Source organism: Muscardinus avellanarius (assembly GCF_963383645.1).
Source record: "Muscardinus avellanarius genome assembly, chromosome: 13".
NCBI lineage: Eukaryota > Metazoa > Chordata > Mammalia > Rodentia > Gliridae > Muscardinus > Muscardinus avellanarius.
The window spans coordinates 1,050,557-1,066,342 of record NC_137799.1 but is presented as its reverse complement, the minus strand read 5'-3'; the positions used below and the strand labels follow the sequence as shown (position 1 = coordinate 1,066,342).

General features: G+C 63.1%; 3 protein-coding genes across 3 annotated transcripts; 2 read left to right on the top strand and 1 right to left on the bottom strand.

Moving 5' to 3' along the window:
* Nucleotides 1–1,076: 1,076 nt before the first annotated feature.
* Nucleotides 1,077–7,864, top strand: PTGDS (prostaglandin D2 synthase; the record flags this gene model as incomplete). The annotated part of the gene is made up of 9 exons (XM_080709466.1): nt 1,077–1,184; nt 2,104–2,243; nt 2,353–2,429; nt 3,034–3,150; nt 3,246–3,347; nt 5,675–5,733; nt 5,841–6,008; nt 6,226–6,287; nt 7,756–7,864. 9 exons carry the CDS (start codon nt 1,077–1,079, stop codon nt 7,862–7,864), a joined length of 942 nt encoding a protein of 313 aa, XP_080565592.1.
* Nucleotides 7,865–11,019: 3,155 nt separating this feature from the next.
* Nucleotides 11,020–12,364, top strand: PAXX (PAXX non-homologous end joining factor; the record flags this gene model as incomplete). Its single annotated transcript, XM_080709465.1, has 7 exons — nt 11,020–11,170; nt 11,241–11,298; nt 11,532–11,581; nt 11,665–11,855; nt 11,944–12,012; nt 12,156–12,240; nt 12,325–12,364. The coding sequence occupies exons 1-7, from the start codon at nt 11,049–11,051 to the stop codon at nt 12,362–12,364; spliced, it is 615 nt and encodes a 204-aa protein (XP_080565591.1). The 5' UTR covers nt 11,020–11,048.
* An 815-nt stretch (nt 12,365–13,179) lies between these two features.
* On the bottom strand, nt 13,180–14,943 carry CLIC3 (chloride intracellular channel 3; the record flags this gene model as incomplete). The annotated part of the gene is made up of 6 exons (XM_080709464.1): nt 13,180–13,338; nt 13,407–13,582; nt 13,653–13,759; nt 13,858–13,983; nt 14,092–14,201; nt 14,908–14,943. 6 exons carry the CDS (start codon nt 14,941–14,943, stop codon nt 13,180–13,182), a joined length of 714 nt encoding a protein of 237 aa, XP_080565590.1.
* Nucleotides 14,944–15,786: the final 843 nt, after the last annotated feature.

The following is a 15,786-nucleotide window of genomic DNA, read 5'->3' as shown; positions in this document are numbered from 1 at the left end:
TTCACTGTCCCAGCCTGGAGAACCCGCAGGTCTGCTGTTGGGCCAAGCCGGGGCCCAGCATTCTCCTGGGACAGAGTGGGTTCTGGGGCCAGGGTCCCCAGTCTGCCTGTCCTGACAGACCCTCTCCAGTGGGACCAGGGCTTGGGCAGGCTGGGGGGCAGTGCTCTGGGTAGGGCTGATGGAAGTTGGGTGGAGGGGTACAGTGGGGTCTCAGGCTTTCTCCACAGAGATTCTAGCCTCCAGCAGCCCCAACACCAGTGACAGATCAAGAGACCCCCCAAGCATCCCCCAATTGCTGATGCATAAGCCTGTGCCTGGCGTAGGAGCCCGGGCCACGGGGGCAGGAGGAAGGATGGTCTATGTCTGCCTCATTCCTGGGTCCTGTGGGTCCCCAGAAGCCAGAAGAAGCTGCAGGGCTGAGGTCCCTTTCAGGACTGCTCTGTCCCTTCCCGAGGACACCCAAGGGAGCCACCAGCACCCAGAGCTGGTCAGGAGGAAGCTACGCCCAGCACACCTGCCCTCCAGGCCACCACCTGGGCTCAGCTTTCTCTGCTTTGGCCTGACCTTCCTGTTACCACCTGGCCTGCTGGGCCTCATGGGACCAAATTCTCAAGGGGATCTCATGTCCCCTGCCTGGGTGTCCAGGCTTGGAGAAAAAATGGTGGGTAAAGCTTGTGAGAAGGTGGTCTCGGCCCCAGGTGGGAAGTGACCAGAGGCCCCGAGGTAAAGCACACCAAGGCACCTGCACCTGCCCCGACCAGGAGGCTGGGGGTGGCCGAGGTCCAGGACCGGAGTCAGCCCTGCAGAGCTGCTGCGGCACCCCATCTCACGGAGGGGGTGGCAGGGCCCAGCGGTCCCTGGGAGCCTGTTGCATAAGCAGCCCTCTGGGGGAAAAGGCTGCAGCTGGGCTGGGCCACCCCACCCCCTCCCCAGCATCACGAGCCTCTTGTGGGCTGTCCTTGGGCCCTGGGTGGAGGCCAAGCCTGGCCAATAAATAGGGGTCTCCCCAGCGCCCTGGGCTCCTCAGGCCCACCTCCCTTGCTGGAACAGACCTGGGACACCTGCTTTGCTCCGGAATGGCCGCGCTGCGGATGCTGTGGATAGAGCTATTCCTGCTGGGGGTCCTGGGGGTCCTGCAGGCCCAGGCCCAGGTCTCCGTGCAGCCCAACTTCCAACAGGACAAGGTGAGGGTCCCCTGCCCCATCCCCAAGGTTGGCGGCGGCCCTCAGGTAATGGACACTTTCGGGCCGGGTCTCCTCGTGGAGAAAGGTCGTAAAGTCCCGCAGCGCCCTGCGGAGCAGGGTACAGCCCGAGCCAGCCTGGGCCAGGAGGCCCGGCTGCCCGAGGAGGCTGGCGGGCACTGGCTCCCCCACGCTTTCATGCCCATTCCCCTGAAAGCGCACTAACCCAGCACACACACAGGCCGCGTCCTACACCGGGGGCCTCTGCTCGGATGGACTCCGAGCACCGCGGGGCGCGGGACGCCCCCCTCCCCAGCTGGACGGACGCTCGGCGTTGGACCCAAGGAGCCGAGGCCGCCTCGACTCCTCCAGCGATGGGGCGCGCTCTGCCGCCCGCGAGCCTGCGCGCCCCCGGAGGGGCGGGAGGGGGACCTGGCCAGGGGCAGCGCAGGAGAGGGCCGGGGAGGGGACCTGGCCAGGGGAGCTCAGAAGAGGGCCGGGGAGGGGGACCTGGCCAGGGGCAGCGCAGGAGTGGGCCGGAAAGGGGACCTGGCCAGGGGCAGCGCAGGAGAGGGCCGGGGAGGGCCGGGGAGGGGGCAGCGGAGGAGACGGGAGGGGCCGGGGAGAACCTGGCCAGGGGCAGCTCAGGAGAGGGCCGGGGAGGGGCGGGGAGGGGGCAGCGGAGGAGACGGGAGGGGCCGGGGAGAACCTGGCCAGGGGCAGCTCAGGAGAGGGCCGGGGAGGGGACCTGGCCAGAGGCGCGCTCCGGATTGGGCAGGCAGGGGCGTGGTCTGTGCGGCGAGGGCGGGGCGCGCGGCGGAGGGCGTGGTCTCGGCCGCGGGGGCGGGGCCGGGATGGAGGCCGAGGTGGGGGCCCTGGAGGGTCCCCGGGCCCGTCAACCCGGGCGCCCCGTTCGCCGCAGTTCCTGGGGCGCTGGTTCGGCGCGGGCCTCGCCTCCAACGCGAGCTGGTTCCAGAAGAAGAAGGCGGCGCTGACCATGTGCAAGTCAGTGGTGACCCCCACCGAGGACGGAGGCCTCAACCTCACCAACACCTTCCTCAGGTGGGCAGCGGGACTCAGCGGGTTCTGGGGGCTCGAGGACCTGCCCCGTGGTGGCGTCTGGGGACATCCTCGCGCCTGACCTCTGACCTCCAGGATAACCCGCCCACAGGAAAAACCAGTGTGAGACCCGGACCATGCTGTTGCAGCCCGCAGAGGGTCCCGGCTCCTACAGCTACCAGAGCCCCCGTAAGTGCACCCACGCACCCCTGGACCCCCTCAAGACTGCTGGCCGGCGCTGGGCAGTCCCCGCCCCCAGGGGGGGCGACGGCGGCTCCACTCAGCGGCAAGCCAGGCCAAGGCCGGGCCTGGGTACAATGGTGCACACAGGCGGATGTGGGGGACATGGGGACCCGCTCTCTGGGGACTGGATGCTCTCTGAAGGCCCCGCCTTCTCCTTCAATCTTCCCACACTTTTGCTGCCCCAACGGGGCGCGTGGGCAGTGCCCCAAGTCGCGGCGCTCCACACTTGGCACCCCAGAGGCCTGGCCTCCCCACCCCACCCGGGGAAGCCTGCCCCCTGGGGCCTCTTCGCCTTCCCTGTTCCGGCCCAGTTTTGTGACTGGACTGTGAATCCTGATTTTCTGAGCCCTGGGACTTCTGGCTTGGGGACACGGTTCCGGGGCTGGCAGGCAGGGAGCTGGGATCTGGCTGCTCATGAATGGGGAGCCGCAAGGCAGGGCCAAGTGGAGGGGAGGGCCCTCAGCCGCCAGCCCTCCTGCAGGAGCCACAGGGGAGCGCCAGGGGTCTGGGGCTGGGCGCCCCCAGCCACGCTCCTCTCTTGGGCTCCCAGGCTGGGGCAGCACCCACTTGGTGTCGGTGGTAGAGACCAACTACGAGGAGTACGCTATTCTGTACAGCCGGGACGCCGAGAGCGCCAACCAGGACTTCCACATGGCCACCCTCTACAGTAGGTGCCCGCCCGCCAGTCACCCGCTGCCGCACAGGGCCCCTCACCAGCCTGGCGCTTCTCCTCTGAGGCTGGCTCCTTGTCAATCCCTCCAGGCCGCACCCAGACCCCGCGGGCAGCGCTGAAGGAGAAATTTGCTACCTTTTGCGAGGCACAGGGCTTCACAGAGGACACCATTGTCTTCCTGCCCTGGATCGGTGAGGGGGGCTGCTGTGCCGGCAGGGATTACTGGCCAGATTAGGACTCAACAAAGGCTGCTCTCCAGGGCCCAAGAGTCCGGGAGGAGGTTCCTGAGTGTTAGGGGGCAGGAAGTGGGGGAGCTGTTGGCTCAAGCCTGGGTGCTGACCATGCCCACCCCCGGCTTCTTTCTTGGCAGATAAATGCATAACAGAGCAAGAATAGGTGAGTGCGTTGGGGCGGTGGGTCAGGCCTCCCCATGACAGGCACAGGCCATACATTCAACACACATCCATCACCACAAGAACACCTGGTCCCAGCCCAGAGCAGGACCACTCCCTGGGCAAGAGGGTTCTGGGTCCCAGGCAGAAGGGGTCCACCTTGAGGGGACCCTCCCACAGTGGGGTCTCTGACTCTTGGGGAAGGACAGCCTAGATGCTGGGTAGGACGTCCTCCAGGAACCAGAGTGGGCAAGACTGGAATGGAGGGGCGGGGCTGCACAGGGAAGGTTATCGGAATCCGGGACGTTGGTGGCCCAGGCTTTGGAGGGAACCCATACTGGAAGTACGCCTGGGCCCTGGGGGCGGGCCTTACCTGCTCCACCAGCAGGTCCTGCTGTCCTGGCCAGGAACCCAGCCTCAGGACTCCTCTGCTCTGCTCCTTCCTCCACGACCCCAGCCCTGGCTCTCCAAAGCTCCTGTGCACCCCAGTGCCTTACCGCCACCTGAAAAATAAACTCCGAAGCAAGTCAGAGCCTGCCTTCCATCTGTCTGTCTGTCCTCTGGCCACCATGATCCCTGTTCCTCCCGTCCTGTAAAAGTGAACATGAAGTCACCAAAGGGGGGTGCTTGCTCCTGGTGGGTCCCAAGTCAAGACAGTTAAAGAGAAGTGCCCACACTGCCCCCTGCCACCAGCACAGAGCTGTGACCTTGAAAGGCCAGACCCCGGAGGGGGAGACCCTCACTCAAGTCTCGGGATAGGCGACGCCCAAAAAATTCACACGAGAGACTTTCCTTGATGCAAAAGCAGGAGGTTTATTATCAATGGGCCAGTGCACTGGGGCCGTCTCGTAACTCACGCAGCAGCTAAGTAGATCGCCCCGAGTGACTGGGACTGAGGGTATTTATAGGGAAAAGACCACTAGTTAGGGGGATTTGGCCAGATTGCATGCGTTTACAGAAAATTACAGAATCATTTGAAAAGTACATTCTGTGGTCAAATGTTAGATAAGATACTAGGTGTAGTCAGCAGGTTCCCCGCACAGGGCGCGCTGACCCGGTCAGCATAGATAAGCTGCTAGGTGGGTTCCTGGAACAGGGTGGGCTTATTGCATATTTCTCATTCTTGAGCCTATACTTCTTAAACTGCAGCAAAAATATTTTTTTAACTATTGGCTTGTTGCTAGGGGCTTATAATTTTTCTTTTAAAATGGAGCCTTTCAACCTCAGCACAGCCCCCTCATCTGGACCCCTCAAGCCAGTTAGGGGCTAGGGACACAAAAAGGAAGGCTTGTAGCCAGTTGTGGTGGCACAAGCTTGTAATCCCAGCATTCGAGAGGCTGAGACTGGAGGATCACAGTTCGTGGACAGCCTCGGCTAGGTGAGGTCTTCCACAACTTAGTGAGACGCTGTTTCAAAATAAAGAATATAAAAAAAAATAGGGCTGGGGCTATAGCTCGGAGGTCGAATGCACCTAGGTTCCATCCCCAGACCCGCAAAATAAATAAATAAAATCAGACTGGAGCTATAACTTGGAGGTAGAATACTTCTGGATTCAATCCCCAAACCAAAAGAAAAAAAAGAACCAGTTCCACAGACCTGTCGGGGTGAGGCCATGCTGAGAGTGTGGCTCTGTGCTTTGTCTCAGCTGACAACCACCATCGGCCCAGCGCAAGCACCTGGCACAGCGGACCCCGCTTGCGGCCCCGCCACAGCTTGCAGTGGACGCCACTTGGTCCACGGTCTTGCCACAGAAAGTTGCAGCTCCAGGCAGCTGCTGAAAAGAGGTTTCTTGCACAAAAATGATTGCAGTGGAGTCAGCTATGATAATATGGAGAAAATTACAATGAATAATTGGGGCGGCTGGAGAGGAGGTAGCTTGACAACTCTCGGCCATCTGCAGCCAGCACTTTATTTTTATAGAGACTTTTAAAATAAGGCATCATAAAAGACGCTTAAACACAGAAGCCAGCAAATTGTTGCTGGTTAAGAGAGGGAAGAACAGTGAGGCAGGCGGTCGTGACAAACTTGGAGGAAGGAAGGGCTAAACGTCACCGGGTGGAGAAGACCTCAAAGACCGCGCCGTATGGATCCATCGGGGCCCTTGAAGTGTGTCCGCTTGTGGACAGATCCCATCAGCCAAACACCACGCACCCAGCGGGAGCCCGTCCAAGACGTCAGCCTCCGTGTGCGGTTCTCAGATGGCTCTTGACGGCCAGGCACCGATTTAATAGAGTAATTGTGCTGGTGAGCCGTGGCCCCTGTGCGCGGCCCACGCACTGCCCTCACGGGCAGGAGAAACCACGGGAAGCCGCGGCCTGGGGACAGAACCACAGGCTGGTCGTCACGGCGATTTTCCTGGGCGAGGCTCGTGACAAGTGTCCAGATGGTGGGGTCAGCGCACCCCCAAGACCAGTCCTCGGTGCCCCTCCTTTTACGATCTTGGTTCGGGGGTTACGTCTGGTGAGGCTGATAAGCTCTGTGTCTGGTGTTCCTGATATGCATAGGATGCCCACGTGTCCACGTCCTCCTGATTGCGCCCGATGGCCGCGCTGGGCAGAGGCTGGCTGCTGACTTGATGGACGGAGTGTGGAGTCAGTGTACTCAGCACTTGGACTCAACGTGGAGGTAAACTCCCGCTCAGGGCCAGGCCCAGCCTGTGCACTGCCATTCTGTGCAGGACACAGCTGCTCTCCACGTCTTGGAGGACGGGACACCTACAGGTCAGGAGCTCCTCTTCGGGTGGGCTGGCTTAAACCAGCTGGATCTAAGATGGCTGTGAGCGTGACTCTGAGGCAGGCTGTCTTCACTATAATAAAAGACGTGAGCCAGGCGTGGCGGCGCACACCTGTAATCCCAGGACAGGTGGGTGGCAGGTTTGAGGCCAATGTGCGGCCATCTAGACCCATCTCAAATAAAAAACAAAAAGGCCTGGGGATGTAGCTTAGTGGTAGAGTACACCTGGGTTCAAACCCTGGTAACACACACATACCAAAAGACAAGAATATCCCTCCTTTTATATATGTATGCGTTTATTTGCGACACTGAGAATTGAATCCAGAGGTGTTCTGCCACTGAGCTGTCCCCCAGCCCTTTTTATTTTTATTTGGAGATAGGGTCTTGCCATGTTGCTCAGGCTGGCCTTAATTTATAATCGTCCTGCCTCCGCCTCCCAAGTCACTGGGATTACAGGCACACACTGCCACTCCTGCCTTCTATCCTGTATTACCCCGTTCCCCTTATTTCTTTTACACTTTGTCTAGAACCTCTTGGGTGTTCTCGGTCTTACTGGTTCCACAATTCCCCAGCCCCTGGACTCAAAAATTGGTGACACCCCAACTCTGCCAGGCTCGACCCGTCCACAGTGGAGAGAGAACTGGAGGAATGCCGGGGCCTTCTGTGCTGAGAGGGCCAGACACAAGAAATCACCCTGTCGGGGGCCCTGGCCAGCCCCCTGATGCCCCAGGCACCTGCAGCCTCAGCAGGATGCGAACACTGCCAGGACCCACCCCCGTCCCTAAGCTACAGACCTGAGGAGGGGGCTGAGGGCCAGGGGCCGGCAGTGCTCCTGTGCTCCTGTGCCCTTGGTGTTCCTTCAAAGCTCGGCCAGAGGGTGAGAATCCAGGGGTGCTCTCCCACTGCGCTGCTCTCCACCCACCTCGGAGAGGCATCTGCTGAAGCCACTCCATCAACAAACTGACCTACTGGCTGTCATTCAGCTTTGACATGGACCAAGAGAAGGGGTGAAGGTACCCCCGGGCAGCAGCAGGGGTGGAAGGCAGAGGCAGGAGGGCTGCTTGCCTGCAGCCTGGCCCCAAGCTCATCCCCCACAGGCTCTGGGTCCCCTGCGACAGGGGGAGTGCAGGCTGCCCTCCATTGCCCCAGGGACACCTCTGTTTCCTTCTGGGGCAGGCAGGCCCTGGGGTCCACTGCGGGTTCAGCCCTGTGGCTCAGCCTAGGACTGGTCCTGTCCTGCACCACACTAGCCTGGCCACACGGGGGCAGCCCTCAGCCGGTTCTCCACCCAGAAGCCCAGGGTAATGCACTTACAAGACAGGCGAGTTGGTGCCCTCTGCTCAGAACTGCCCGCCGAGGTCCCGGGCATAGAGAGGAAGGCCAGAGTCCTCATGCAGGCCAGCTGACAAGGTGGGCCCTGACAAGCTTCCCTCTGGCCCACCTCCTATCCCGCTGCCCACCCTCTGCTCCGTAGCCAGCACCGTGCCGGGCCTGGGGCCTTGGCACAGGCCACCCTGCCAGAAATGCTCCTAGCCATTCCGAAGTCTATGGCTCAAATACCGCTGTACTTGGCCCTCCCTTGACCCCGGGCCCGAGCCCTGATGGCTTCCTGCCTCTGAGAAGCCCTTTTCTCTGCGCCTTTTGCTCATCCGTTTGAGCCCAGGTGTGGAGGGACTTTCACACCCTCCCCATCCCTGTCTCCAGGCCTTGAGGATCCTGTTTCCCAGATGTTAACAGAAGACTGCTAAGGAGGCGCTGGGCTGCTTAGGTCGACTGACAAATTATGTTTCCTGGACACTCGTGCAATTATTCGAATGCAGGTTTTACACGTTTAAGAACTAATCTTTATCTCAGGTATCGCATTAGTTCCCTGCAGCGGCTATACCAAATTACCAGAAACTCCTGGCTTGAAACAGTGCATACAGCCAGGTGTAGAGACGCGTGCCTCTCATCCCCGCTGCTCAGGAGGCTGGGGAAGGAGGGTCGCAAGTTCAAGGCCTGCCTGGGCAACTTAGTGAGAATCTCTCTCCAAATAAAAAGGGCTGGGGGTAAAGTACAGTAGTAGTGCACTTGCTTAACAGGCACAAGGCCTTATGTTTGACTCCCAGTAACACACACACACACACACGCAGAGATGTGCATTTATTATATTATCTTAGAGTATTTATTTATTTATTTATTGGTGGTACTGGGGTTCATGGAAACCCTTCTACCTCCGGGCTACACTCCCAGACACCTATTTTTTATATTTTTATTTGGAAACAGGGTCTCTTAAACCAACAAGGCTGGCTTCAAACCTGTGCGATCCTCCTGTCTCCGCCTCCCAAGCGCGGGGATTACAAGCGTGCGCCACCACGCCCGGCTTATTTTAGAGTTTTTAAGGCCGGACGTACAAGTCAATATCACTGGGTGTCAGCCAGGTGTGCTCCCTCTGAGGGCTCCGGCGGGAACCCCTCCCGCCTCTCTAGCTGTGCCGCCCCAGGTGTGAATGGGGTCCTCGGGCAGAAGAGGATGCTGGGAAGCTCAGCAGGGCTCCGTTCCCGGCTCCCTCTCAGGGTTGGCAGGTCTTGGTGGTTTGCCGGGGAGACAGCGGGCTGCCTGGGTCACAGTAAGGAGGAGCCGGGTGTGGTGGCTGGTGGCGTGCTTGGGAGGCTGGGATAGGAGGCTTGGGAGTCTGAGTACAGCCTCAGTAATTTAGCAAGAATGTTTCGAAAATAAAAAGTAAGCGTGGTGGCGCATGCTTGTAATCCCCGCGCTTGGGAGGCGGAGACAGGAGGATTGCACAGGTTCGAAGCCAGCCGCCCTGGCTTAAGAGACCCTGTTTCCAAATAAAAAATATAAAATAGGTCTGGGAGTGTAGCCCGGAGGTAGAAGGGCTTCCAGGAACCCCAGTACCACCAAAAAACAAACAAACAAAATAAAAAAGGCCTGGGTGTGTAGCTTGGAGGTAGAATGCCCCTGTGTTGAATCCCTAAGAAGAAGGGCGCTGTGACAAGCCACCGCTGTGCCACAGCCTAGTGGCCAGAAGCGAGTCCCCAGGCACCACATGTGTGGAAACACAGGGAGTGAGCTGGCTGGGCATCCCAGAGAAGGCCACCATCACGAGTGAGCTAAAATGTGCTTTCTGGAGGGATAAGCCGAGAAAGTAATGAAACAGGACAGAGGGGTGGAGAGTGGGCAGGGTGTGGAAATGTCCTTCACAGGGGCTAGAGAAGACCTCGCTGAGATGGCATTCAGTGACCTGCAGGGTGCTCAAGGCAGACTACAGCGTGCGCAAAGGCCCTGAGCAGGAGCCTCCGCAGGCCCGGGAGGGGAGCGACAGGGAGGAATGGGAGATGGGGCAGGCTTGGTGGAGGACACCCTTTATTTTATTTTATTTTTGCAGTACTGAAAATTGAACTCAGAGGCATTCTACCTCCAAGCTACACCCCCAGCCCTATTTTTTATTTTGAAACAGGGTCTCACTGAGTTGCAGAGGGCCTCACTAAGTAGCTGAGGCTGTCCTCGAACCACGATCCTCCTATCTCAGCCTCCCAAATGCTGGGATTACCAGTGTTCACCACCATGCCGGCTGGAGGACACCTTTAGATATGCTAACATAGCCCACACACAAAACCACTGACCCCCTCCTGTCTGCGCTCCCCGCTCCCCTCCAGGTCTCTGCTCAAACTTGCCCTAATCCGCAGTGCTCGGCTGCCGGGTTTCTGCCTGGCGCTCGGCGATACCTGTTGATGGTTTCTCTCCCTTTAAGTCTCCCAAGCTCCAGGAGATCAGAGACCCTGTTTGCGGTGGAGGGAGGGCACCACGCTGCACAGCGGGCGCTGGCTGGGAACCGACCCTGGACGGTGAATGAGCGACAGGCCTTTCGCACGGTTTCCTACTTTACTGACTTTGCTCTTTGGTGCGGTACAGCCGGGTGTCAAAAAGCCTGGTATCCGTGTTTAAGGCGAGATGAGTTGGCTAACAACTTGGTGACACGCCAGGCCAGTGCTGGGGGCACGGAGAAGATGCCTGCGGTGGGAGGTGTGCGCGCCGCTGGGCCTCCGGGCTCCGCGGACTGCGAGGCGCAGGCCCAGAGAGCTAGGCCTCCACGTGGGCGTGAGGGCCGGGGCCAGGGCCGCACGAGGCCAATGCCGGGGACTGGCCACCTGGGGCCGGACCGCGAGCCCCGCCGCGCAGGCCCAGGACCCACCCGCGGGCCCCGGGTCCTCTTGGCTGAGCAGATAAGGCCCTCCCCGGCCCCACGCAGGATCCCGGCCGCTCGGCTTCCCTCCCCACCCTCCGCGCGCCGAGGAGCCCCGCCCCGCCCCGCCAGGCCCCGCCCCGCCAGGCCCCGCCCCACGCCGGCCAGGATCCTTCCGGAAGGAAAGCCTTAAGCCCCGCCCCGCCAGGCCCCGCCCCGCCAGGCCCCGCCCCACTCCGGCCAGGATCCGTCCGGAAGGAAAGCCTTAAGCCCCGCCCCGCCCCGCCAGGCCCCGCCCCGCCAGGCCCCGCCCCACGCCGGCCAGGATTCCCCCGGATGGAATGCCTTAAGCCCCGCCCCCGCCCTGCGCAGGCCCCGTGCGCTCCGCTCGGCCCCGCCCTGCCCGGAGCCACACCCCCAGGTGGAGGCCGCGGTTCAGCTCCGCCCCGCGCAGGCGCCCTAAATCCTGCAGCAGGCCAGCGACCGCCCCCTTGGCCGCCGTGTGCGCAGGCGCGCTCGGCCAGCCAGCAAGTCGGCCCTCCAGTGCCCAGTGCCCCCATCCCAGCCCGGGCCGGCGGGCTGCCATGGTGCCACCGCCGAGGTCACTGCCGCTCTGCACACTGCCGCCGGGCCCTGGCCCGCCCCGCTTCGTGTGCTACTGCGAGCAGGAGAGCGGGAACGGGGACTGCGGAGGCTTCACCCTCTAGTGAGTAGGGTCCCGGGACGTGGGGTGCGGGTGCTGGGCGGGGCCTCACCTGACAGCCCTTGCCTCCCAGTGTAACAGACGCCGTGGAGCTCTGGAGCACCTGCTCACCGGACAGCCTGGCGGCCCAGGTGCGTAGCGGTGTCGACTGGGGCTGGGAGCCAACCACCCCTACCTGAACCCAGGCGACACGTGGGGTGACGGGACCTGCGATCCCCAGAAGGGCATGGGCACCCCTTTCCCTGCCCCGTGGCTACAGTCGTCAGTTTGGCCTGGGATCCCAGCGGGATCGGGCAGGCTTGGGGTGTCTTCCAGTGTGCCTAGGGTCCCAAGCAGCTGGTGACATGCTCACTGTGCCCTGCAGAAAGCCCGCCTTGGCCTCAGTGCGGCCGGGGACATCATCTCCCGGTTCAGGTGAGCCCCGAGCAGGGAGAAAGGCTGACCCAAGAACGGGAGGGTGGGTCTGGCCACGGGACCCAGCGCCTCCCCTCTCCCAGGACAGCCTGCCAGCAGCGCGCCGTGACTCTGAGCTTGCAGGGGGACAGAGCATCCCTGACCCTTTCAGGAGGGCCTTCAGCGCTGGCCTTCGACCTCTCCAAGGTGCCAGGTCCAGAGGCAGCCCCCAGGTTGCAGGCATTGACGCTGGCCTTGGCAGAGCGCGTGTGCAGCCTGGAGCAGCGGCTGGCAGGTAGGCTGGGCCCCTGTGGCCCCACCAGGCTCCCTGCTCCTGCTCCTCCTCCTTTTACTGAGTGGGGTGCCCCTGGCCTTCTCCCCAGCTGTGGAAGAGACAGCCGCCAGCCCCAGAAAGAACCCCCGACCTGCAGAACCTCAGCTCTTCTTACCCGGTGAGATGTGGGCCTGGAGGGAGGTTGGGTCTGTTCTCTTCTGACACTATCTCCCCAAACCTTAAACTCCAGAGAGAGTTATCTATGCAGAGAGGACTTGGGAGTGCTGCTGAACTCAGGAGTCCCCATCCTCTTTCCCACAGACCCTGACCCCCAGAGAGGCGGACCTGGACCTGGGGTCAGAAGACGGTGTCCAGGGGAGTCCCTCATCAACCCTGGCTTCAAAAGGTACCTGCTTCACCTGTTCTTCCCGACCTGAACCCCTGCGCCTTCCTCTACACCCCCAGTACATCACCCCCTTCTCTCTCCCAGCAAGAAGCCAGCTGGTGGTGTAGACTTTGATGAAGCCTGACAGCTCAGCAAAGCATGTGGCTGTGGAGGAAGTCTACCTGTGAGGAGAGTGGTCCCAAGACCCAGCCAGAGACCCCTCCTCCACTCCCACCTGCAGTGCCCATCAAATAAAGGGCTCCCTCCAAGATGCTCGGCTCTGGGGTTGGCCTGGGAGGGGGGCAGGGAACGCCCTTGGGGCTGGTGCTTTGCGCACTGGGTCTCCAGCCCCTGGTCTGGGGCACCCAGACTCTCACACGGTCCAGCTATTCCGCACGGCCAGCCCAGGGCCAGGGCTTCCCAAGGCCTGGAACTGTCCCACCCAGTCAGTGCCCACCCAGACAGGGCACAGGCCGCCGTGCCCACATGGGGGCGTAAACGTGAGGACGTCTTGTGCAGATGTAAGTTTGAAGGGCCGGCGCGGGGGCCAGGCAGTGGAAGGCCACCGCCAAGGGGATGGGCCTGAGCTGAGTAATGGGGCCGCCCCGCCCACCTGGCCTGGAGCCCTGAGGTTGGGCTCGCAGGCCTCTGCTCCCCACCCTCTTTGGCCATGCCGGGCACCCTGCCCCACCCTGGCCTGACTGGTTTGGGAGCCCAATCCAGTCCCCCAGATCCCTGACGCCTCTGTGCCTAGACGACCGCAGGAGGCCCCAGGCCTGTGCCCTGTGCCTTGGGGGGTGGATGGCCTGCCCAGTGGGCTGTGCTGCCCTCCCATCCTCTGGACCCGCGCGTCCCACGGTGGGCGCTGGCCCCTCGGATGTCAGGACACGCTCACTCGGGCGGAGATGGCTTTATGGGGCTGCACAGGAGTGGGCAGGGGCAGTGGGCGGAGGCAGGGTGCTAGTGGGGGCGCACGGCAGGCCGGTAGGCCGCCAGGATCTCGGCGCTGTGTGGACAGGTGTACTTGAACTCCTTCTCCTGCAGCGCGCCGTCCAGGTAGCGGCGCACGCCTCGCAGCTCGGCGGGGATGGGCGCCTGGCGGAAGTGCGCGCACACGGTCTGCGGGCAGAGGGGGGCGTCAGGCCCGCGCCCCCGCCGCGCCAGCCCCGCCGCGCCTGCCCACTCACGTCCACGATGTGCAGCTTGGGCAGCAGCCCACAGTCGGGTAGCGTCAGCTGGTCGCCGTCGAGAAAGCGGCGTCGAGACTCGCGCAGCCGGGGCTCCCGCTGCAGCTCGTGCTCCAGGGGCGCGCGCAGGTAGCTGTCCAGCCTGGCCAGCGCGCGCAGCAGCTGCTGGTACAGGGCTGGGGGCAGGGGCGCGTGAGGACCCGCCGGCGCCCCCCACCCAGCCCCTCGCCCACGCCCGCGCCTCACCGTCGTCCTGCGCGGGCACCGGGTTCTTGATGAACGCGGAGAACTTGTGGAAGACGTCGTTTCCCGCGGTGTTGGACTCCCTGTAGCGGGGCGCCAGGCTGGGGAAGCTGTGGGGTGACGGGTGGCGCCTCGTCAGACCCTCGCCCGCGCGGGACCTCCCCGAGCTCGGGCCTGGGGCGCCCCCATCTTTGCCCCTCCTGCTCACTCGGGCGGCCCCAGCGTCTCCTCCAGGAACTCTTCTATCTGCAACGTGTCGGTCTTGGCCTCGCCGTCGTAGAGCAGAATGGGCAGCTGTGAGCCTGGCGCGAAGTCCTTCAGCACGTCCAGCGCCCTGTGGGCACGGGGCGGAGGGAGGCAGCCGGCCCAGGGCAGCTGAGGCCAGGGTGTGTGTGTGTGTGTGTGTGTGTGTGTGTGTGTGTGTGTGTGTCTGAGGGCCTACCTGCGCGTGTCCACGGTGGTGAGCGTGAAGGGCACTCCCTTGAGCAGCAGGACCATGAAGAGCCGCTGACCCGAAGGGCAGTTGCCCACGCTCTCGCCGTCCTCGCTGGCCTGCGAGGGGAGCAGGGTGGAGGCTGGGAGCTGACCCGGAGTCCTGCCGCCAGGCTGGGTGGGACTCTGGCCCCACCACCAGGGTGGCAGGAGCCACACCAGGGCTCCGGCTTGGCTGGGCTCGGCTTTCCAAGTGTCCACTGAGGGCCCTTGACTTGGTCCTGGGCGGAGGGCCAGGGCCCAGGGCAGCTGGGAGCCTGGGGGTCAGTAGGGGTAGGCCCCTGGCCCTGGACCCGTCCCCCTCCTTGGAGCCTTATCTGGAGCCTGGGCAGAGGCCAGGCCCCAAAAGCTGGTTTCAGAGCGGGGTGGCCAGCTGCCTTCCGATGATCCACTCACCAAGCTGGACACCACGGCCGGCAGCCCACTTGCCCCCGAGCTCCGAAGGAGGACGGGGCCTGGCAGCTCCCCACGCAGACCTGAGCGCCCACCCCAGCGCAGATGGGCTGCCTGGTTGGGAACCCCACCAAGGGCTTCCTCCGGGAGGTCTGGGCCAGGCCCCAGGGATCCCAGGCTGGTGGAGCCCAGGGCCACCCCGACCCCCTGGGGGGACTCCTCCCACAGCTGCCCCCTTTACCCAGCCCCTCTGAGGCTGCCGGAGCCCACCATGGCTCCCACGCCCCTGGGGAGACCCTCCCTCAGCTTGCTGTAGCAGTGCCTGCAGAGAAAGCCCTTCCCTGGACCTCCCCAGCCCAGCCCTCGGTCCCACCTTCACAAACAGCTGGAGCTTGGCGGTTTCGGCCATGGTGGGAGCTGAGGCGCCCGCACAGAACCGGGCGGGGACCTGGGAGCTCTTTAAGTCTCCTGGGGCCCGCCCTCCCTGCCTGGGGCCCCGCCCCGTGGAGACACCTAGCCCGCCAGACGAGGCTGCCAGGGCTGCGCCGGGTCTGCCGTGCGTGCTCAGTGACCGTGGGGCTGGCCTTGCGTGTGTGAACACCCTCGGAGAGCCAGTGTGGGCGCACCCAGAAGACGGGAAAGAGGGAGAGCCCACAGTCCAGTGGGGCTTGAGGGGCAGCCCTGGATCAGGACCACCCAGCCTGGCCAGCTCGTGGCCCTCCCTACAGTGAATAGCCCACGGCCAAGACCCTGACCTAGCAGTCCGGGGGTGGGCATGGGAAGTGGCCAGCCTGGGTTCCGCCTCATTCTCCATCTGTGTATGAGGGTGTTACCAGGGCAATCAGCCCACCTGGGTGCCTCCTCCCACCCGCAGAGCTCAGCAGCCAGGGCCTCCCTCCTCAGGGCGGGCCCGCATTCCAAACGTGCCCGTGGCTGGCGGACAGATAAGCCGGCTCTGGTGTTCGCCTGGCCATGTGGGGGCAGCCCTGGACGCCGGGCTCCCCTCCCTCCCGCCCACGCAGGCTCCAGACCGGTAGGTGTCCTGCCCACCTAGCCTTTCGACAGCGTCAGGTTAGGAGCCGGCCTGCTGACCCAGGGGGACAGTATGGCGCTCAGCTGGAAGGGGGAGACCCCGCAGGTGCAGCAGCTCACAGGCACATACCGCCCCCCAGCCTCCCAGCACCACCGGGACCCACAGCCAGTTCCTGCGGTGGGGTGGGGCGTGCCCACTGCCAGACAGGAGACCTGGGGC